The sequence below is a fragment of the Bufo bufo genome, chromosome 7 (assembly GCF_905171765.1).
Source record: "Bufo bufo chromosome 7, aBufBuf1.1, whole genome shotgun sequence".
NCBI classification, from domain to species: domain Eukaryota; kingdom Metazoa; phylum Chordata; class Amphibia; order Anura; family Bufonidae; genus Bufo; species Bufo bufo.
Genome location: NC_053395.1, coordinates 94,809,490 through 94,833,543, shown reverse-complemented (window position 1 = coordinate 94,833,543; position 24,054 = coordinate 94,809,490). Strand labels below are relative to the sequence as shown.

The following is a 24,054-nucleotide window of genomic DNA, read 5'->3' as shown; positions in this document are numbered from 1 at the left end:
CATATCTTTTTCTCACCTTTTTCTGTCCAAACCTCTTTTCCAGGTAAAGGTTTTTTCTCTACCAGCGTTCTTAACCTTTTCTTGGGGATATTCTTTTGTATCAGTTTATCTCTGTGCTAAGAATAGTACTCATCTGTGCTACAAATCCTTCTAGCCCTTACAAACTGCCCTTTCAGTATCATCTTAAAAGTTTGGGGTGCATGATAACTGTCATATCTTAGTTAAGTGTTCATTTCAGCAGGTTTAGACTATAAAGTACTAGTGGTACCATCATCCTGTTTAAGCAATTCCACATGCAAATAGTGTATACGGATCATATTCAACAGAAAACTGCACCCATTTAGATAATGCACAAAATTCAATAATTGTTCCTCATTCCCCAACCATAAAACGAAAATATCATCCATATAAAATAGCTAATTCTTAACACCTTTTCAACATTCGCCGTACATGTACCGCAGATTTCAGGTCATTACCAGATTGTAAACTCTCGCGTGCAGGGTCCTCATCCCCTTTGTACGAGTTTGTAAATAGTTTCATGTTTATTATATATTTTTTTGCATTTTTTTTTTATATTATGCATGTGTAACCCTCTGATGTACTACTCCATGCAATTAATACTGCTTTCAAAACAATAATAAAAGCAAAGTACACCGTCTTTGGTTGTATGCATCAGGAATAAAAAAAAAATAAAAAAACTTTTGGTTCTTTAGAAGGTCAGAAAAATTTGGCAACAACAACACACAACAGAAACCACCATTTCATTATTTATTCAACAAAGATGAAGCCTAATGGAAAAGCCATTTGTGAAAAACTAAGTACACCCATGAATTAATAGCGTGTAGAACCACCTTTAGCAGCAATAACTTGCCGAAATAATTTTCGGTATGACCTTATCAGTCTCTTCCGTTGTTCTGGAGAAATTTTGACCCACTCTTCTTTACAATGTTGTTTCAGTTCATTGAGGTTATTTGTTTATGCACAGCTCTGTTAAAGGGAACTTGTCATCAACTTTATGCTGACCTCACTGAGGGCAGGATAAAATAGTGACAGAAATGCTGATTTCAGCGGTGTGTCACTCATGAGCTAACAGTAAGTAGTTGCTGAGAACCAGCATCATAATCATTGCAGCACAGGCCTTGAAAAGAGTCAAATCTACTTGAGAAGAGTCAAGGTTATTCATAATCTCCTGCTCTTCCCGCCCATCTGCTGATGATTGGCAGTTTTCTCCTAAAGAGAAAGGGAGAAACCTAGGTATAAGCCTGTCAGTCATCAGCAGGTGGGCAGGAGAACAGGAATTCATGAATAACCATGACTCTTTTCAGGTGGCCGTGACTCTTTTCCAGGCCCAGTCTGCAATGATTGTGATGTTGGTTCTCGGCAACCACTTACTTTTAACAGTTCAATGACAGCCCACTGAAATCAACTCACCTGTCTCTACTTTATACTGCCGTTAGTATGGGCAGCATAAAGTGGATGACAGGTTCCCTTTAAGGTTCCGCCACAGGTTTTCAATTAGGTTGAGATCTGGGCTTTAACTGGGCCATTGCAACACCTTGAATTTATTAATTTTTTTCTCCCAACAATTCTGTTGTAGATTTGCTTTTTCCTGGGTTAATACAATATCCTGAGGGTATTTCAAAATCAGAAATGATTTGTAAAATCTTTTGAATGTCCCTACGGCGGTCACTAAGAAATAAGAGGACATAATCTGTGAATAAAGTGACCTTTACTTCCTGAGTACTCACAGATATGCCCCTGTGCAAAGTGAATGTCTCTAAATAGTGGGCTAGGGGTTATATTGCTATATTTAAAGTGTAATTGCCATTTCACTACCAAAAATAAAATTCCTAACGTGATGCTGCATTTTTCAGCTAATTTTACCTTTCTGATGTCTGTATTCAGCCCTTAGCAACCATATTTCTCTGTGCCTCTATTTCAGCAACTTCCTAAGATGGCCTCTGCTGCTCTTCCTGTGATGATTTTTGCCCTTCCTTGAGGCCATCCTGTATTTCCCTCACTTCCCATAAGCCCTTGCTCTCCTCACATGAACTAGCAGGACCAATCAGAATGCAGATAACTTCCCACAGTACCCAGAGCAGTGTGTATCCTCACATACAGCTAACCAGAGACAAGCCCTGCAATCGCATTAAATCAGTAAGCATTTATTTTAACCTCTTAATAGCCAACTGTCTCTCATTCTCTTCCAGACTGACAGGGAGCTGCTTTTGCTGCTTATATCTCTGGTTTAGTACCAGCTAGAAATGACATTCCAAGCTTTCAGACAATACCAGAATGACACAAATCTGTTCAGTACAGGGGAAGATATCAATGATAGAAATCGGGATGCTGTGAATGAAGCTTAAAGTAAAAGCAGATTTTACCCACGATTATTCCTGACCCTATTTCTAACAGTGATTTCTCCTCTGTTGCTTGCACTAGAGTTGTCATTCTGGTCTTGTTTGAAAGCCTGGACTGTCAGCTTTCAAACAGCATATTTCTAGCTGCTACCATTGAGAAGATATCACCATCTAAAGCAGCCCTTCCCCCTCCACTTTCTGCCTCAGCCCAGCTCCAGGCCATCAGGGCTGAGCTCCTCCTCCCAGAGCTCATCCGTCACTTGTTATAATACGAAGAAGACTGACTGCACATGGCAACGCTGTGAGATGAGAGCTGCTGAATAGGAAAGTAGCATGCATTTGTGGGAGTAATTAGCAGTAATTAGCAGGTAAAACTGAAAATGATCAAGTTTTAAATCACAAAAGCACTTATACAGCAGGGTGTACTATACCATTAGGGAATAAAAAATGAAACGGCAGTTACACTTTAAACAATTAAACAATATGGGTGAAAAGGGGCATCCATGTCATGTATTTTTTTAGTTAATAGGAAAGAGGTTAATAGAAAACCCGGTTTATGTATGTGAGCCATTGGGGAAGACTCCCAAAATGCCTATCCTATCCAACACTTCTCCAATCCAGGACCATTTGACATTATCAAATGCTTTTTGGCATCCAAGGCCCTATGATGGGATGTCTGGATTGGAAGCTGTGTGGGTCGTATCTAGGACCTTTCTTTTATTAGCAACTGCCATTCGTTGTTTAACAAATCCAACTTTTGCTGTACCAATTAGAGAAGGAAGAAGTTGGGCTAGACCAGTGATGGTGAAACTTTTAGAGAACAAGTGCCCAAATAGTATATCTTCCATGTACTTTATCATTTAGCTATAATAGCCTGGTTACATTCAATGTGCTGCCTGTGCTGTTCATAGTGCGCCCTGCGCTGGTGAATGGCAGGAACAGTCTAAGGCATATTGGTACACCATAGACTTTTTCCAGCGTGCGGGTGCCCACAGAGAGGGCTCTGAGTGCTGCCTCTGCCACCCGTGCCATAGGTTCGCCACCACTTGGATAGACGATCTGCCATTATCTTAAAAATTATCTTTATGTCCTGATCCATCAGGGAAATGGGTCTATATGATTGGGGATCCAATGTGTTTGCCTGGCTTAGGTTCAATTTGATATAGGCTGCCTTTGAGGCCCTCGGGATCTTACCCATATTCAAAATGCCATTAAAATAGGCTCCTAGTGCAGGTGTAATAGAATCAACCAGGATCTTATAAAATTCCCCAGAACAGCAATTGGGGCCAGGGGCTTTAGAGTTCTGGAGACTATGTATAACTGCCTTTATTTTTTCCTCAGTAATCTGTTTATTAAGCTCTAATAGGTCGTCTGGGGAAATAGATGGTAAGGATATTTCATTGAGAAGAGTTGAACCTCCATATGATGACGCATTAGTAGAATATAAAGTGGCATAAAACCTCTGAAAAATGTAAATTATCTCAGGAGGATCAGACGTTAGGGTGCCTTCAGGTGAACGAAGTGTCTGAATGTGAGTGGGGGGATGCCTCCCTTTGGCCAGTCTCGCAAGGAATCTGTCTGACTTATTACCAATGCGTAATAGTTTCTCTTCCATAGAAGACCACGAATACATGTTTGGTGGCCTCCCATCTGCCTCTCTTTTCTGGGTTTTAGTTCTGGAGGGAGCAGGTATAAGCCTGCCTGAGTTCATCACTGGCCGTCTCATATTTCTGGTGAGCTGTGCACTTTATAGAGGTGATATAAGAGATGAGCTTCCCTTTAAGTAGTACCTTGGCTGCGGCCCAAAAAAAGAGATGCATTATCAGTCTCATATTCCAGCTACCAGCCTTTAAGCAGATCACGGAATTTCTCATCTTCCGCAATATAGGCAGGAAAGCACCATAAGATGTCTGAGCCCTTGGGGGTTGAATCATGTACAGTAAAAGAGATTGGTGTGTAATTTAAGATGATCAGATCATGAACGGAAGCCTCCAGAACCCTAGTTGCCAGAGAAGGGTTTCTGAAAAGATACTCAGTGAAGGAGAAATGTGTGAATTCCCTGTCGCTTGGATGAGATATGTGCCAGGCATTCTGCAAATGAGAGGTAGCCAGTAGGTAGAGCAGGCGTTTGTCATGAGGTCTGGCTGGTATGGGAGGATTAGAGGGATTATTGCTGTCCTCCACCGAAGTCAGGATAATGGTCCTGTGTTTATGTGCAGGTGCCCCGTCTTCAGAGGAGAGATTAGTTTCCTGGAGTAGTACAACATCCAGGTGGAGTCTCTTGAGGTGCCTAAGAATCATAGACCTCTTAGCTGGTGATTGAAGATCTTTGACATTCCAGGACACTATATGTTGCGCAAGGGAAAGATACATAGCTGTTACTACTAAGAATATAATAGCATAATACATATGAAAGATTCAAAACCCATAAGGTTCCATATATCTGGTATAAAAGAAAACCACGCCAGTAATAGCAACCTTGAACAGGGTTTCCCCTCCACCCCTGCGACAATATCATCTGGACTGAGATAACCTCCTGGCATACCCTCATAGCACCCCCAGAAGGAATCTTCACACGTCAGAAACAAAGTATAAAAAAGTAAGTGACAAAAACATATGAGCATTCAAATAAAGAGACCTCAAATCATAATTCCGCAATGCCATGGCATGTGGTTCAATGGAAAAACCACTATCCATCAGACGTGGCTGGAGGACTTCACTTTTTTTCTGAGGAAAAGAGTAAGCAGACCCCCCCCCCCCCCCCCACTCCCGAGAACTCTGTATGTTCTGGAATCTCAATATAAGATCCTTCGAGACAAGTGTCCACCTAGGCCTCATGACAGTGATGTCAACACACATTGCCTGCTCAAAGCAGAGAAAAATAAAATAATAAAAAAAGGGAGAAAAAGAAAAACTCCGCCATCAACGGAGTTGCGACAACTCTTTTTGGCTTGTTTTTGGGACTTTGGCGAGGTACTGCTGAAGCTCTTGCAGGAGTCTGTGGTGCTCTAGGGTTTGCTTTTTTGCTTGGGGAATCCACAGAGACTAAACGAAAACGAGGGAAGCCAGGTTTCCTCGACACCTGGCTGCCTGCCGATGGGCTCAGTGAAGAGGTAAGGGTAGTGTCCGGGCCTATCCTATGTGCGTGTTCGACCCTGCAGCAATGGTGCAAACCTAGCGCTGCTGGGAGATCTTCCTCACACAGTTGGGCATCTATAAAAAGGCAACTGGCTAGCATAAGGCTCCTTACTGACCACCATAAAAAGGCGTATTGGTGTTCACTAATAGCCTAATTCAAGTATGCACCTGCCTAATTTTGTTTAAACAATTATAGCACACTTTCTGTAAATCCAATAAACTTCATTTCACTTCTCAAATATCACTGTGTGTGTCTCCTATATGATATATTTAACTGACATTTTTCATCGTAACAACCAACGATTTATACAGGAAAATCATGACGATTAACAAGGTTGCCCAAACTTTCGCATCCCACTGTATGTTTAAATTGCGACTACGGCATGTGACGGGTCATTTACTGCGTGAGGGCATCTCCTGGTGCCTGAAAGGATTGCTCGAGACATTCAGTTGTCACAGCAGCCAGGGGCCTTCTGAAGGGTGCAATTTCACCACAATAAAAAAAAATCACAGCTTCCCAACATTTTCTATGGAATATTAAATGGTGCCATGAGAAATTACAACTTGTCCTGCAAAAAACAATCCCTGAACAGAAATGTAAAGAAGTTTTGGCTCTTGGATAGCAGGGAATAAAAAATGGAAACAAAAAATGAAAATTGGCTGTGTCTTTAAGGGGTTAAGTATTTAGGTGTTCTCTGAGAAATGACTCGCAAGATAAAAATATATATTAGATAAGTCTTTTTTTATAGGATTTATCATTTTAAATGTTTCTTTATTACAGAGCAGTAAAATGGGCATGGAAGCAGTTATTGCTTTGATGGAAGCAAATGCAGACACTCCAGCCTGCGTGGTTAGTCTGTCTGGTAACCAGTCAGTGCGGCTGCCATTGATGGAATGTGTTGAGGTGGTAAGTATTTTCTGACATTTTTGTAGCACTGTAGAGACATGTACTGTATGTAAACATATATTTTGTGTTCACTTAGGTTGTCTGTCTTTTATATCAAGATCTGGAACAAGTACTGTAATTGGGACACTGTAATTGTGACAAAGTAGTAATAAATCAAGTATTTTAATAATGGCAGTATAGGAAATAGAGGCAGGTGTGGCAAAATGAGCAGCTCCGAGATCGTTATTACTTGTGCCAGATCATTAAACCATGTTGTCATGCATAGATGCCATAACCTAAGAAAGGGTCTTAAAACATTTTTTTGTCCAGCACACCTTCCTAATTTCTATTTCTATTTTATTATGTTTTATGAAGAAAAAACTACAGGACTTAGAAAACATAGCAACAACCACAGCCCGGGGGCCACATGGCTACACAGTAGACATAAATAGCCATACTTCATTATATGACACCCTGAGTTTGACAAATGTAGTATGTCTATATGAGTGTTAAAGAGCAACTATCACCATTGAACATACTAATTTGTATTACAAAAATTATACATTACAAATACCATCTTTATTAGAAAAACACATTGCAACATATTATGTTGGTTATCATTATAATTAATTGATGACCTCAAAATAAATATCTATATCTATAATTTAAAAAATACATATAATCTCATAACAGAGTGCAAAAACTAAAAAATGGTTAAGTAAGGTCTGATGGAAGTCAAACGTGTATTTTTGCTGTGCACGCTTCAGTTTAAGTTACTTTGTAAGTACTCCAGCAACATTGGGAATTTCTTATACAATGATGAGGGTTAATATTAACAATATGTAAATATCTGTTTTTTTTGACTGTTGTCCATTTAAATGTTAATGTGTCCTGCCACCAACCACCCCCAGATGAAGCAGTTGGCAAAAAGAGTGTCGGCTTTGGTGACTGAGCCTTGCTTTTGTGCCAATGATGTAGGGGGTTCAGAATTGTGTTTAAAGGGAACCTGTCACCTGGAATTGGGGTATAGAGCTGAGGACATGGGTTGCTAGATGGCCGCTAGCACATCCGCAATACCCAGTCCCCATAGCTCTGTGTGCTTTCATTGTGTATAAAAACCGATTTGATACATATGCAAATTAACCTGAGATGAGTCAGAGCTTGAAAATATGACTTCTCTGGTCACACAAGTAAGATATGACTCCTCTCATGTTAATTTGCATATGTATCAAATCGGTTTTTTTACAGAATAAAAGCACACAGAGCTATGGGGACTGGGTATTGCGGATGTGCTAGCGGCCATCTAGCAACCCATGTCCTCAGCTCTATACCCAAAATCCCGGTGACAGGTTCCCTTTAAGTGGACTATCCTAGGAACTGGCCTGTTTACTGTTCTGTTGGATGGATTTGATACTATGTGCATATATTTTGGACGCAGACTCAAGCTCTTGATATCTGTATCAACTTTGGCATAATTATGTTTTAATGTGGTTTTCTAATAAACATGGTGTAAAAGAAAACTGGCTTATCTGCCCATAGCAACCAATCAGATTCCACCTTTCATTTTCCAAAGGAGCTGTGAAAAATGAAAGGTGAAATCTGATTGGTTGCTATGGGCAGTTAAGCCAGTTTTCTTTTACACCAGTTTGATAAATCTCATCAGATTTTTGGTCTAGTACCCTCTTTTATGGTTTGCTGATATGTTTTTTTTTGGTACAGTGTGGCCATTTACTTCAAATAGGGGCTTACTTTTTGGTTGATATGATATATTACAGTATGCAGAAGGAAGATATAACTAAACATGCAAGAAATCCTCTTTTGAAGCATAGTGACTGTTAGTAATTCTAAGAGCACTGTTTATGAGCGAGACCATGTGGAGACTGCTGGGCACATGCAGGATATGCCCCCGGATAACAGAGCCTCATAGTGTTACTGCTCACAATGTTTCTCCTGTGCCTGTGTTACTAACACCAGAATGGTGATACTTGGGCCTCATACACACGGCTGAGTCAAATATTCCATCCACAAAGAAATGGATCTGTGGAAATTGTATTGCTTCCATGTAAATTTTGGAGTTTATTTCCTCACTCCCATTTATAGGAAAGGCTATTCTCTCATCTACAAAAGCGGTCTAGAATTGGACCTGCCGTGAGATTCAGGGCAGCACAAAATACCAGAGTGCTGCCTATGGCCATACTGAGGACAGTAATACAGTAGAATTCAGGAGGGGCCTGTGGCTGATGGATAGCTGCCCAAGTACCTGATGCTTCTAGCTTTAATTAATTATGAGAGCATCAGATCGTTATGTATCTGGCCAGCGGCCATGAGGAGGGCTTGGGCAGCCCCCTTGGCATCAGCCCATCTGGAAATTTCACTGTAGGGTATAGGGCCAGTCCGCCTCTGCTTATGGTACTGTGGCATCTGCCAAGATTGTGCAGGCTGCTGCCACTCATGTCATGACAAATGTGGCATACTATTTCTATTATCTTTAGGAAATATGAGCAGTTCACAAATATCAGACATAAGGTTGTCAAGCATATACTGGGGCAGATTTTTGGGTCTGCTCTACCTGGCATTCAATAATAGTTTGTAAAACAGCCTCAACGTTACATCTGTTGAGAAAATATGCACCATCAATCTCCATCGGAGCTACCACCAACCTCAATTGTGAAGCAGCCGGTTTGTAGCGCAGGAGTGCTCAGACAGCCCTTAACCCACCTCAGCTGTACTAACACCCAAACATGTAGCAGCAGACTGAGGCCCTGCACTACCCGCTGTCAAAAAACAGTGGCTGGTCATTAAGGGGTTAAAGATCATCTGTCAGCAGTATCAACCGTATTAACGCAGGCATGCTGCCTGGAAAATCAGTTGCAGCATTTCAGAGAGAGTCATTTTATTCTTTATGCAAATTAGGGCCTTATTGCTCAGAGAGACATGGCCTGCACTGGAAAGCTGAGGAGCTAAGTGCACCAAGGGGCTAAGCCCCACTCCTCATTGCACTGAATCCCTTATTTGTGTAAAAAAAAAATTTTGTTTTTTTTAGTATTTTATTGGGAATGCCATAATCGATTTTTGCAACACAGGTATCATTTTAATCGACAGTATCGCTATCAACCTTATTAGGCACTATCCCTGGTTAAACCTACTGACAGGTGCTCTTTAAGTGCACCGACTGTTATTCTGTTCACCCTTGCCCGTCCTTCTTCCTCTTCTTTCTTGATTGAGAGACAATGTAGGGGTGTGGACTGTAGAGTGGTTATGGTCCCATGTTTTCTGGTACTTATTGGCGCAAAGACACGACCTCAGGAGGTTATGAATAAATCCTTTATTGTTCGTGTATGACAACGCAAGTCTGAATTCAAACAACTAAGTCCTCTGTGCAGACAACGCGTCTTTTCTCAAGGCTGAAAAAGGAGCCTCTACAACTCCGAAACGCATTGTCATACATGAACAATAAAGGATTTATTCATAACCTCCTGAGGTCATGTCTTTGCGCCAAGAAGTACCAGAAAACAGTGGACCATAACCACTCCACACCCCTACATTATCTCTCCATCGCTGCTCCAGAGGACTGGCAACCAGTGGCGGATTACAATAGGGACATACTGCGGCGGGGCACGGGAGCGCATAGCTCCCTGTCCCGTCGCCTATCACCGCCATAGGCTTCAGGCCTAGTAGGCCTGAGGCCTATGCGGTAGTGAAATCCCGGCGCAGGCATGCGTGATGACGTCATCACGCGTGTGTGTGATGACGTCATCACGCGCCTGTGTCGGGACACAGCACATTGACGTGTGCACGCCTGCCTCATCCCGCCTTCGTCTGCGATCAAGTGCCTGGCCCTGGACGGTGAGTATTTAGCTTTTCATTTTTTCCCCCCAATTTTTGTTTTTTTATTTCATGTGCCTACTTTGGGGGACATGTGGGGGACAACACACAGAGGAGGATATATTAGGGAAGGGACCTCGAGTACATGGGAGGGGGAATGTGGGGGCTGTGTGGGGCTAAATTATTATGGGAGGGACTACTATGTGGGGGCAAATTATTATGGGAGCCGGACTACTATGTGGGGGCAAATTACTATATGGGGCAGTGTGGGGGCAAATTACTATGTGGGGCAGTGTGGGGGCAAATTACTATGTGGGGCAGTGTGGGGGCAAATTACTATATGGGGCAGTGTGGGGGCAAATTACTATGTGGGGCAGTGTGGGGCAAATTACTATGTAGGGGAAATTGCTGTGTGGGGGCAAAGTACTATATGGGGCAGTTTGGGGGAAATTACTGTGTGGGGGCAAATTACTATGGGGGAATTACTATATGGGGGTGTTGCTATTGGGGAGGCACTGTAGGGGCAATTCTATTATTTTTGGGGACACTATACAGGGATTATTGCCTGGAGCACAATAGAGGGTGTTATTAATACTGGGGCACTCTAGGGGACATTATAGCTGCTGTGGACACTATAGGGACATTTGGGGTAATTTATCAAACTGGTGTAAAGTAGAACTGGCTTAGTTGCCCATAGCATCCAATCAGATTCCACCTTTCATATTTGACAGCTCCTTTGGAAATCCAGTTCTACTTTACACCAGTTTGATAAATGACTCCAATTATGTCTATTAGGGTCACTATTTTTTAAGCAGTATAGTACCTTGGACATTGGGGGGCACAACGGGCACAGTATTGGGAATGGCAGCAGGATGACACTGTGGGGACACCAGGATGAGGAGGAATTGAGAAATCTAACGTGTATGTGTTATAAACTGTAGAGACGAGATGCGGCTGAAAGAATTTGCCATGGCGGTCTGGGTCAAATGGAGGTGAAGAGGAAAGAGAAGGTCTACATGACAGGAGATGTCACTGGATGTAAGAGGTATGTGGTGCTGTTTTCTCCTCCATGTCTTTTTTTATTATAATTATATGTATTTTATATTTGGCGACCAAATGTTTCAGTTTAGGACCCAATTTGGGGTATTTTTTTTTTGTCTGAAGATGTCATATGGCCTAAGAAGAGACTGTGGCCCTACAAACGAGAAACGAATGGTACTGGCAGCACCGACCACCTTATAATTATAACTACATGCCTACACTAGTGTTGTGCCTATTCATAACTGATTATATTTACTCTGTCAGTCATCCACAACGAAACTATTACCCTATAAGCGCCTTTCCCTTTTCTGTCACAATTGCTTCTTTCTTGATTGACAGGGCCAGATAAGATGACAGTGTAGAAACCTGGCCTTATAAAAAAAAAAATAGGCAGGGGCAGAGGAATCATGAAGAGAAGGATTGCACAGGGTGGCTTGGGTCCACCCTTGGTGCACTTAACTGCTCACTTGAGTATGTATTGATAGTATTTTTCTCCAGAATGAAGCAGTGGATCGGAATTGAAAAGTATCATTACAGTAATCTGAGCTAGCTCTACTAGGCACTGTGCCTGGGTTAACATTAAATATTTGGTGACAGATTAGCTTTGAAGAGGACCTTTCATCAGAATAACCTCTAAACTGACTATACAGACGTGTAGGATCCCCCTGCACTTACTGTTATCCCCAGGCGCCGCTCCGTTTGCCCAGTATAGCCTCCGGTATCTTCATAGTTAGGCTCCACCCAGGGGAACCTGACGGCGTCTCTTTCTCCTATGCTGTAGCGCTGGCCAATCACAGCGCTCAGCTCATAGCCTGAGAGTTTTTTTTTTCTCTCAGGCTATGAGCTGAGCGCTGCGATTGGCCAGCGCTACAGCATAGGAGAAAGAGACGCCGTCGGGTTCCCCTGGGTGGAGCCTAACTATGAAGATACCGGAGGCTATAACCGGAGAACGGAGCGGCGCCCGGGGATAATGGTAAGTGCAGGGAGATCCCTGGGCGCGCTCTACACGTCTGTATAGTCAGTTTAGAGGTTTTATTCTGGTGAAAGGTCCTCTTTAAAGGGGTATCCCGGTTACCATAAATATAACTTATGTTTTAGACTAATTCAAAGTCAATAATTACCTAATATAATGTCAATTTCACATATTTACCATTCAGTAGTTCTAAAACTAGTTTTCTTCCTCTGCTACCCACTGTGTTTTTTCATAAATTACCATGGCATCGACCTGTAGTTCTGAGCCTTTGTTAGGTTGAGCATGCTCAGTATGTTGCTATCAATTCTCTAGCTATGTGTCTTGTGAAACAAAGGGCGTGCCAGTGTGCTGGTGATTACTGAGTAGAGGGGGCGTGACTGGACTGTATATCAGGCAGCCAATCAATAAACATCAACACTCACGGCAGGAAAGCTAGGGATTGTAGTTTTGTGAGGGAACATCAGGCGCCATGTTACTCTGTGTGTTGCAGGCTCACGCAGGAGCTAGACAAATGGATTGCAAGGTAAATTGAAGCTCTGGTTATATGTATAGGTATGGGTACTGGTTGGGTCTTAACTTGTAGCCTAATGCAGTTTTTCAAAAATTAAGTTACTTTACCGGAATACCCATTTAAGGCAGATTCTGGATAAGTTTTCTTAAAAACTAGTAGCTTATTGGTAGCAGATTAAAGCATGAAGATCACTTATTAGTTTTTTTTTTTTTTATATAAGAGACTAGCAGAAGAACCCGGCTCTTCACGGGTATATTTAAACTATATTATTTTATGTTTCCATGTGTCGTAGAAAGATATTAACAGTTTCCCCCATAACATTGACCTCCACAGTGCCTGCCCCTTTAACAGTGACCTCCACAGTGCCCTCCCCTTTAACAGTGACCTCCACAGTGCCTGTCCCTTTAAAGGGAAGCTGTCACTGGGATTTTGTGTATAGAGTTGAGGACATGGGTTGCTAGATAGCTGCTAGCACATCCGCAATACCCAGTCTCCATAGCGATTTGATACATATGCAAATAAACCTGAGATGAGTCCAGCGTGAAGGAGCCCAGCACCGCCCCACATCCTCACAATCTCCTCGTTGCTCCCCGACGTCAGAAAGCTAGAGCGCCGTAATCTCCCGACGCGTGGGCTAGCGCATGCGCAGTGTCGTCATAGTGTTCCTTCCCTGTGCTGGCATCAGCCTTCAGGGAATGAACTGCGCATGTGCTAGCTGGTGCATCGCAAAATTACGGCGCTCTAGCTTTCTGACGTCGGGGGAGCAAGGAGGAGATTCTGAGGATGCAGGGCGGTGCTGGGCTCCTTCACTCTGGAGTCTTCTCAGTGACAGGACTGATCTCAGGTTGATTTGCATATGTATCAAATCGTTTTTTTTTACACAACAAAAGCACACAGAGCTATGGGGGCTGGGTATTGCGGATGTGCTAGCGGCCATCTAGCAAACCATGTCCTCAGCTCTATACACAAAATCCCTTTGACAGGTTCCCTTTAACAGTGACCTCCACAGTACCTGCCCCTTTAACAGTGACATCCACATTGTTTGCCCCTTTAACATTGATCACCCCTTTAACAGTGACTTTTATAGTGGCCGCTCCTTTAACAGTGACCTCCGCAGTGCCTGCCCCTTTAACAGTGACCTCCGCAGTGCCTGCCCATTTTAACAGTTCTGGTGCTTTTATCCCCTATGGTGAACGCCGTAAAAAATAAATAAAAAAAAAAGACAGAATTTCTCATTTATTCTTAGTTTCCACCGAAAAAAACATAATGACAAGCGATCAAAAATCAAGCCCTCACACAAATAAAGTTATGGGTCTTGTGAAGTGGTAATGCAAAATCATTTTTTTGGTTAATAAAAGGGGTGTTATTGCAAAAAAAAAAAAAGTAGTAAAACGTAAAAAAATTATAAGTATTTAGTATCGCTGTTATCGTACTGACCCAGAGAATAAAGATATTATGTTATTTGTACCGAAAAATGAACGCCGTAAAATTTATAATGTAAAAACACAGTGGCAGTATTGCTATTTTTCCCCATCTCCCTCCCAGAAAGAGTTAATAAAAGTTAATCAGAAAGTTATGTGTACCCCAAAATGGCACCATTAAAAACTACAACTTGTCCCGTAAAAAACAAGCCCTCATAAAGCTATATAGACGAAAAAATAAAAAAAGTTATAGCTCTTGGTACGAGACCAAGAAAAAAGGAAAAGAAAAGCGCTTGGTCATAAAGGCCCAAACAGGCTTGGTCACTAAGTGGTTAAGGACCGGGCTCATTTTCACCTTCAGGACCAGGCCATTTTTTGCAAATCTGACCAGTGTCACTTTATGTGGTGATGACTTTAAAACGCTTTGACTTATCCAGGCCATTCTGAGATTGTTTTTTCGTCACATATTGTACTTTATGAGGCCCCTTTCACACGGGCGAGTATTCCGCGCGGATGCGATGCGTGAGTTGAACGCATTGCACCCGCACTGAATACCGACCCATTCATTTCTATGGGGCTGTTCACATGAGCGGTGATTTTCACGCATCACTTGTGCGTTGCGTGAAAATCGCAGCATGCTCTATATTCTGCATTTTTCACGCAACGCAGGCCCCATAGAAGTGAATGGGGTTGCGTGAAAATCGCAAGCATCCGCAAGCAAGATTTTCACGCACGGTTGCTAGGAGACGATCGGGATGGAGACCCGATCATTATTATTTTCCCTTATAACATGGTTATAAAGGAAAATAATAGCATTCTGAATACAGAATGCATAGTAAAACAGCGCTGGAGGGGTTAAAAACAAATAAAAAATAATTTAACTCACCTTAGTCCACTTGATCGCGTAGCCCGGCATCTCCTTCTGTCTCCTTTGTTGAATAGGACCTGTGGTGAGCATTAATTACAGGAACAGGACCTTTGATGACGTCACTCCGGTCATCACATGGTACTTCACATGATCTTTTACCATGGTGATGGATCATGTGATGACCGGAGTGACGTCATCAAAGGTCCTGTTCCTGTAATTAATGCTCACCACAGGTCCTGTTCAACAAAGGAGACAGAAGGAGATGCCGGGTTACGCGATCAAGTGGACTAAGGTGAGTTAAAAAAAAAATTTTTAACCCCTCCAGCGCTGTTTTACTATGCATTCTGTATTCAGAATGCTATTATTTTCCCTTATAACCATGTTATAAGGGAAAATAATACAATCTACAGAACACCGATCCCATGGTGTTTGGGTACCAAACATGCGCGATTTTTCTCACGCGAGTGCAAAACGTATTACAATGTTTTGCACTCGCGCAATGCACCCGCACATTTTCCCGCAACGCCCGTGTGAAAGAGGCCTGAAATGGAGTAAAAAAAATTGCTTTTTGTTTATAAAGAAATAATTAGCTAATTTTCAAGTTTCAATTTCTCTACTTCTATAATACATATTAACTACAAAAATAGTTATTAATTTACATTTCCCATATGTCTACTTCATGTTAGGATTATTTTGGGAATGACATTTTATTTTTGGGGGACGTTACAAGGCTTAGAAGTTTAGAAGTAAATGTTGACATTTCTCAGAAATTTTCAAAAACCATCTTTTTAAGGACCAGTTCAGGTCTGAAGTCACTTTGTGAAGCTTACATAATAGAAACCACCCAAAAATGAACCCATTCTAGAAACTACACCCCTCAAGGTATTCAAAACTGATTTTACAAACGTCATTAACCCTTTAGATGTTCTACAAGAATTAATGGAAAATGGAGATACAATTTAAAAATTTCACTTTTTTGGCAGATTTTCCATTTTAATATATTGTTTTCCAGTTACAAAGCAGGGGTTAACAGCCAAACAAAACTCAATATTTATGGCCCAGATTCTGTAGTTTACAGAAACACCCCATATGTGGTCGTAAACTGCTGTACGGGGACACGGCAGGACGCAGAAGGAAATGAATGCCATACGGTTTTTGGAAGGCAGATTTTGCTGGACTGTTTTTTTTTTTTTTTTTTTTTTTTAACACCATGTCCCATTTGAAGCCCTCCTGATGCACCCCTAGAGTAGAAACTCCAAAAAAGTGACCCCATTTTATTAACTGCGGGATAGGGTGGAAGTTTTGTTGGTACTAGTTTAGGGTAGTTATGATTTTTGGTTTCTCTATATTACACTTTTTGTGAGGCAAGGTAACAAGAAATAGCTGTTTTTGCACCGTTTTCTTTTTTTTTTGTTATTTACAACATTCATCTGACAGGTTAGATCATGTGGTATTTTTATAGAGCAGGTTGTCATTGACACGGCGATACCTAATATGTATACAATTTTTTTATTTATGTAAGTTTTACACAATGATTTCATTTTTGACATTTTTGAAGCGCGGGGACCGATGGATGAGGTGAAGGAGCGCAAACCTCCCATATGCTGCGATCAGCACTGACCGCGGCATATGAGGGGTTAATCCACCGACATCAGCATCTTCGCCGATGCAGCAGGGATCCGGTTGTCAGTAACAGCCGGATCTCTGCCGCTAATCGCTGCACCGCACACGGGGGGAAGGCAGGACCGCAGGACGAGAATGCTCGTCCTCTAGCTCTAAGTGCCGGCGATTTAGGATGAGCATTCTCGTCGTGGGTCGTTAAGCTGTTAATGGAGACCTACAAATAAAAAACTAATGACTTCACTTATACTAATGTGCTTTTCATTTGTTTCAGACAAAAGACGTCCAAAAAGCTATGAAAGATAAAAAGTTTGAGGAAGCAATTCAGTTACGAGGAAGGTAAAGCACTTATTTGTTTTGAAGTTTTTTTGAAACATAACCATTTTCTATACAGTATCTGTGGGCTGACTGATCACGCATGAGAGTTGTCTTTACATCATGAATGATATAATGGTTAAACTGGTTATCAGCTTTAAGCACAACTGAATATGCAGAAGTAATAATTCAAAATTACAATTCTGGTGTTTTTAGGGTTTGATAATTTTTCACCCTTAGCTCGTCCTTGGTTATTGTAGCTTCAGAGTGATGAAAAAATGATCCCAGGAATCAGTGCTATCCAAAGAAATCCATCTTTATGATGCAATAAATTTTCCAAACCACGCATATTGGGGACCTTCCTGTTCTTCATATACTATAACATATGTAGATTATAGGGTATACACAGTTTAAATTCGTGCACATAAAGACATTGGGATAGGCTTGTCAGTGTAAAACTTCAGAGGAAATGAAAAACTGTCTTCTCAGCATATATGTACACAAGGTATCCGTAAAAGTCTTTTCTCGCCCATATTCATTGGGGGACACAGAGACCATGGGTATAGCTATGTCCTCTAGGAGGCGTTGACACTAGATAAAGCTGTTAGCTCCTCCCCTGGCAGCTATACCCCCTCTAGCCTGGAGAGAGAGCTTCAGTTTTTTCTAGTGTCAATAGGAGGCAAGACCTCCCTGCTCTGCAGGGATCTCCTGAAGATTTTTTATTTTAGTTTCTTTTTCTCCTTCTTTTTCAGATGGGAAAACAGGGACGCCTCGCCTCCCTGTTCTCCCGGGGTCGAGTTGCGCCAGTGCCGGTCACCCGCACTGCTGCCTCCCCCAGAGAAGACAAGGTGGACCAGGGCAGCCTCGCTCCCCTGCATCCCGCCAGCCAAGGGGTCACCCATCCAAGCCCCCCTTTCAAGCGTCCTGCCACTACGGTGCCAGTAGCTGAAGGGGTGACACTGCTGGTCCAGAGGAGGGGTGAAGATGGCAGCAGGAGAGAGAAGAGAGGTGAGTACACGGGACTAGGTGAGTATTTAACCCTCTGGGTTGGTCCCCCCTCCCTCTTGGTGGCAATAGTCTGTGACCAGACAGGGCTTCAGCATAGCCCAGCACCCCTGAAACATTCCCCTCCGGCACAGGCCGTTTGGTTGATTGAGGAGGACATAGGGGGTTAATAGGTGCGGTATGCTTACTGGCGCCAAATTAGGTGGACTATGTAACTCCCTAGTGCGGCACATATTCCGCTCACCGACATGCAGCATTTACCTTTCTCCACCCCTTCGGGAGCGGATGCCGGGCGCGTCGCTCCTGAGGGGGTTAACCACCCTGCGTTCGGCCGGCACCTCTTCGGTGCTCCCGCCGCGATTTTTTGCCGCCCTGCTCAGAGAATATGGCGGCCAGCAGGGCGGCTGTTCACTGATGTGGAGGAGTTCTGCCCCCCGACACCTCCCACATTTACTCCCCTTGGAGCGGACGTCATCGCGCCGCTTCGGGAAGGTGTTAACCGCCCTGCGTTCGACCGGCCAATACGGTTCCGACTGTGCGATTTTTGCCGCCCGCTCAAAAAATATGGCGGCCAGCAGGGCAGACGGTCATACCTGCGGAGGAGACTCTGCTCCCCGACACCTCCCACATTACACCCCTTGGAGTGGACGCCGTCGCGCCACTCCGGAAGGGGTTAACTACAGCGCGATCGGCCGTGCACCCCATCGGTGCTCCGGCCCGCGCCTTTTCTGCCCGACCCCCGCTATCAACGGCCCGGCCAGGTGGGTGACGCCCCCATTCAGTCCGGCCGGTCTATGACACAGCCGGTGCAGCAAGGTGGGGGGGAAAGGCAATCTCTGAAAAGCTTCTTCCCACTCGCCTGCTGAGCCACTGCCTTAACCCTTCATGGCCACCCACCATTCTTAGGCTGGCACCTGATTATCTGGGGCCCTTCCCCTAAGTACACTGTACATGAGTGGAGGATTTAACCCCTTACTGCCTCTTGTCATGGATGCCGACTTCCTAGTTTTATAAAAAAAAAAAAAATAATAATAATAATAATATAGGACCTGTCCGTCCATACGTCTTCCCCTCCCCAGCCACACTCGCATAATTCCCAATACCGCCTCCGGACCGTTTGGTTGATGATTCTCCACATGCGCAATCCAGTGACGGACCCCTGCACGATCCAATCCGTCCTCCGGGGCCGTTTGGTGACAAATTTCCACCTGGGCAATCCAGTGAGGGACCACTGCAGGATCCCAATCCATCCTCCTGGGCCGTTTGGTTGATGATTTTCCACCTGCACAATCCAGTGACGGACCACTGCATGATCCCAATTCCGTCCTCCGGGGCCGTTTTGGTTGATGATTCTCCACCTACACTATCCAATGCGGGACCACTGCAGGATCCCAATCCTTCCTCCGGGGCCGTTTGGTTGATGATTCTCCACCTGCAAAATCCAGTGACTGACCACCGCAGGGTTGGTTAATTATTCTCCACCTGCGCAACTCAGTGAAGGTTCTCTGCAGGATCCCAATCTGTCCTACAGGGCTGTTTGGTTGTTAAATTCTCCACCTGCGCCATACAGTGGTGGACCTCTGGGATTCCCAATCCACCCTCCTGGTTGTTGGTTAATAATTCTCCACCTGCGCAATCCAGTGGGGTCCGCTGAAATCTCCCATCCACCCTCCGGGGTTCTTTGCTTGATAATGCTCCACCTTCGCAATCCGGTGGAGAGACTTCTGGGAGTTTCCGTTCCACCCTCGGGTGGTTTGGTTGATAAGTCCCCGCCTGCGCAGTCCACAACTGCCAGGGGCGAGATTCCGAAGGGTAGCTCTACGCGCAAGCGAACCGCAGCAGGACAATTTTCTTCTCGAATATTTCCGCTCCCCTACTCTTCCTCCCTAAAAATCATGCTCAGACACACCCTCCCTCACTGGGGGGGGTCCGTCCAGAAAGAGGGGAGAATCTCTGATTCGGATCCTGATATGGGTCCGAAGCAATCTTCCAGAGATTGCGTCTAGGTGGCCAGCAGTACTGTCGTATGCATTACCCACTTCCTTTGGTGGTGTAACTGCACTACTTCAGGATACAGTGCCTGCTTTATACATTGTCCCCTGCCATAGGTGGACTAAGTACAATGACTTGGGGTTCGGGACCTGCCATATGCAGATCCATCGGTGGCGCGATGACATTGTCACTGGTTACATTATGTGCTGTATGCATTACCCCCTTAGGTGCACTATTGCACTCCACGGGGTACAGGACTCGCCATATGCGCTAGTTCGCTGTTGGCATTCGCCCCCCTTCTTAGGTGGGGTATTCTCCCTAACACTGACCAGTATTTGCTGTATGCTCACACCTTCCTTAGGTAGCTAATTACTCTACCATTGAATACGGTTCCGACTGTCCGCTATCCTTCCATAGGCGGAGTGTTGCACATCACCGTGCTTCCGTCGCATTTCCCCCTTCCGCTAGTGATCCACTAGCGGGGAGTAACTAAACATCTTCTGCGGCACTACGGCTCTAGGTGCCTTCGCTTATTTCCAAGAGGGCGTTGCTACAGTTGGTTCTCGCAGGTGCCCGACACTCTTACCCTAGTGTTCTATGGGTGCCACCAGTGGATACGGTGTCTATTCATCGTTACATCCTTCTTTTGGTGCTGGTTTCGCACCTGATTATGACATCCTCTGTCTTCCAGGGGGTTCCTAGCATCACTTGTGGGTCTTACAGACCCCCCTTCCCCATCTCTATGGGCCTCTGTTGCTCCGGTCGGTCCTGATATTGTCCGCATCAATACGTAATACATACTCCGTTGTACTTACCTAGTGAGTATGTTCCAGCGGGTCGACTCTTTTCGCTGACTCTATATTCTCTATCCACCACTCCCCATTCTCTGGGGAAGTGGTTATGCTGGCGACTCTGATTTAGCTCCTACAGCTTGTTTTCCTCCACAGGTGCGGCTTGTCACTAATGTTAGAGTTCATGGTTGCTGCGGTGGGACATCCCCCTCTGGTAGGGGTCCTAAACTGGAGCTAGCTTGGCAGTTGCGCCTGTTCAGCGCCCTTCCAGGTAGAATTTTTAGGGTTAGCTCCACGTAACTGGGGCAGTGTGGCACGTGGTTTCTACGGATAGTATCGGGCCTCTCCCTCAGTTTTTGCGTTGCCAGGCAAGCGCTGGCTACCACTGTGGTAGCGGTATTATTTTCCCTACATGCTTGGGTTCTTACTGCACAGCCCCTCGCTAGGCGGTGGACTCTTTAGCACCGGATCGGTGGCTTCTACGGGGGTTCCCTCCTCTGCTGGGATATGGGGCTGGCATTGCAGTGTGACTTCCCTTGCCTGGCTTCCTTCTCGGGCGGAGTTCTTTTGGCACGGCCGCTTGATCTTTGGCTACTTCTGTATAGCGTCGGTCTCTTACAGGGTAGGAGCTTAGACCTAGCCTATTGCTTCTCCTGTCTTTCCCCCTCTGGCTCATGGTTCATTGTCACCCCGTATGCCTTGGTAGTTCCTACGTTGCTACCTTCTTTCACCTGCGTTGCATGGGGTATTTGTTTGGTCCCTTTCCATTCCAGACACGATCTGGTCCTAACTGGTGGGATGTGCCGCCCTCCACATTCTTCCTCCTACAGGGACTCTTCCATTGGTCCGGGTGTGCTAACGGTATCTGCACAAGGGCTTCCGCCTTTTCTCCAGAGCCAGAGTTCCGGAAGCATCCGCCATGGAGGTCCTGATTCTCCTAGGCAGGAGTTTCTTCCCCTCCTTCTCAGGGTTCTACGGAAGGTCCGGATGGAGGACATTCAGACATATCCTAGACGCTCCGAAACGGACTCGTCGTGCGTGAAACGCCGACCTCGTTCTTCTGGAGACGTCCCTTGGTCACTGCCACTCAGAGACGTCCTTCTTTCAAGGGGTTCAGTCTTGCATGACCTTTTCAATGACGGCGTGGCTATTGAGACCGCCGTTCTAACGTGGAGAGGGTTTTTCGGCGGATACCTTCCTCACTATGATTCAGGACAGGAAGTCTGCATCGCCAGTATCTATTCTGGGACCTGCAGGTCCTTCTGAGGTTTATCTGATCCAAGATGTCCCCCTCACTTTGGGGTTTTTCTCTCTCCTTTCTACTTTTAGGGTTGGACCTTTGTTTAGCCCTTGTTTCCTTGATGGGTCAGGTGTTGGCGCTTCCGTCTTGGGCATCCTTCCAGGTTCCCTGGTGCCCGTGGGAATTTTTTTTCAAGGAGCGGCACATATGGTTCCTCTTTATCGTCCTTACAGCCTTGGGATCTGAAAATGGTTTCCTCAGCATTCCTTCTTCTCCCGAAGGTAGTCTCTGACTTCCATAGCACATTCCTTTCTTTCGTGCCCTACGGAAGGGAGTTACATTATGGACGTTGTCAGTGCTCTACTCATTATTAGCAGCCTCCGATCCTCCTCGGCGTACGGACCCCCTTTTTCTCTCAGGAGGGTCATCGCTGGGGATTGGCGGCCCCCAAAGGGCGATTGCACGTTGGATTTGGTCTGGCAGTGCTGCAGCTTACCGCGCTCGGAGCGGGGTTCCACCCTTCGGTGTCACAGCTCACTCCCCCAAAGTGGTGGGCGCTTCTTGGGCTAGGAGGAATCGCGCTTTGGCTGCACAGTAATGTAAGGTGGCTCCGGTCCTCCTTGCACATGTTCGCAAGAAGTTGCCAGGTGCATACTTATGCATCGATGGACTTGCAGGCGACAGTTCTTAGTTGACTGCACGGGCGCTTGCTTCATGGGTCTGTGGTTTTTCCCTCTCGGACGTCCCATGGTCTCTGTGTCCCCCAATGAATATGGGCGAGAAAACGAGATTTAGTAAAACTTACCAGTAAAATCTCTTTCTCGCTCTTCATTGGGGGACACAGCACCCACCCAGTATTGTTGTTCGGCCACAGTTGTGGCTGTTGCTGGTTAGAACCTGGTTCAGTTCTTGGCATTGTTGCTGTTCCACATTGTTTCGTTGGTTTACTTGCTTCTCCTACTGCTTCTCACAAACTGAAGCTCTCTCTCCAGGCTGGAGGGGGTATAGCTGCCAGGGGAGGAGCTAACAGCTTTATCTAGTGTCAATGCCTCCTAGAGGACATAGCTATACCCGTGGTCTCTGTGTCCCCCAATGAAGAGCGAGAAAGAGATTTTACTGGTAAGTTTTACAAAATCTCATTTTATAGTCAAAGCCAACAATCATTATGGATGCAGGTAATGTAAAAGGGAAGCGATACCCACGATCTGGAGGGCTGCTCATGTCATCTGTATCAGGTGACCTACTGATAAGAGAAGGGGAGGTAGTCAGCCATGTAATCATGCGTTCTGTAGAGAGGTCTTCTAGCAGCAAGGAGCTGCTCAACGGACTGCGCTTACGATATAGTCATGCTTCTGGTCCTGTTGAGACATCTCTTAGCAGTCGATTAGACTCTTAAGGTGCTGTGATTGTGCATTGATAATTTGATATACCTATACTTTAGGCTCTTAGCTGCCGACAAGAGCAGGTCCACACCCTGGCCGGGTGCTTCTAAACATTGCTCTCACCATATATAAAATGTTTGTTGTTTTGTCCAAATAGGGAATAGACACAAATGATTAACCCATTGGCAGCATCAACTGTACATGTATTGTGGCAGTTGGGGAATATACCACGTTCTCAGAGATACAAAGATACAAAACCCCAAATCCAAACCCCATGTCAGAACTCAAAATTATTGGGCTTGTTTGGTCAAATTAATCCAGAGGAAGGTAAAAAAAAAAAAAACTTTCCTCATTTTAGATCATAGACCTCTCCAGAAATCTGTGGGTTACTTGCATTATTCCTTCCCATGTGCATAACCTTACATTTGTCAGTGTTAAGCCTCATCTACCACTTATCTGCCCAAGCCTCCAATCTATCCAGATCCATCTGTAGCAGTATACTGTCCTCTTCCATGTTAATTACTTTACACAGTTTAAGGTCATCTGCGAAAATTGATATTTTACTGTGCAAGCCTTCTACAAGATCATTAATAAATATATTGAAGAGGATAGAGCCCAATACTGACCCCTGAGGTACTCCACTAGAGACAGTGACCCAATCTGGGTATGTACCATTATTAACCACC

At 44.6% G+C, this 24,054-nt stretch overlaps 1 protein-coding gene across 1 annotated transcript in view; it reads left to right on the top strand.

The window, feature by feature from the left end:
* Positions 1 to 24,054, top strand: part of PFKL (phosphofructokinase, liver type) — a 388,593-nt gene that overhangs the window by 185,753 nt on the left and 178,786 nt on the right. Inside the window, exons 10-11 of the mRNA XM_040439347.1 lie at positions 6,280 to 6,405; positions 16,918 to 16,982. Of these exons, the coding sequence (XP_040295281.1) occupies positions 6,280 to 6,405; positions 16,918 to 16,982 (191 nt within the window). The remainder of the gene's footprint in view (positions 1 to 6,279; positions 6,406 to 16,917; positions 16,983 to 24,054) is intronic.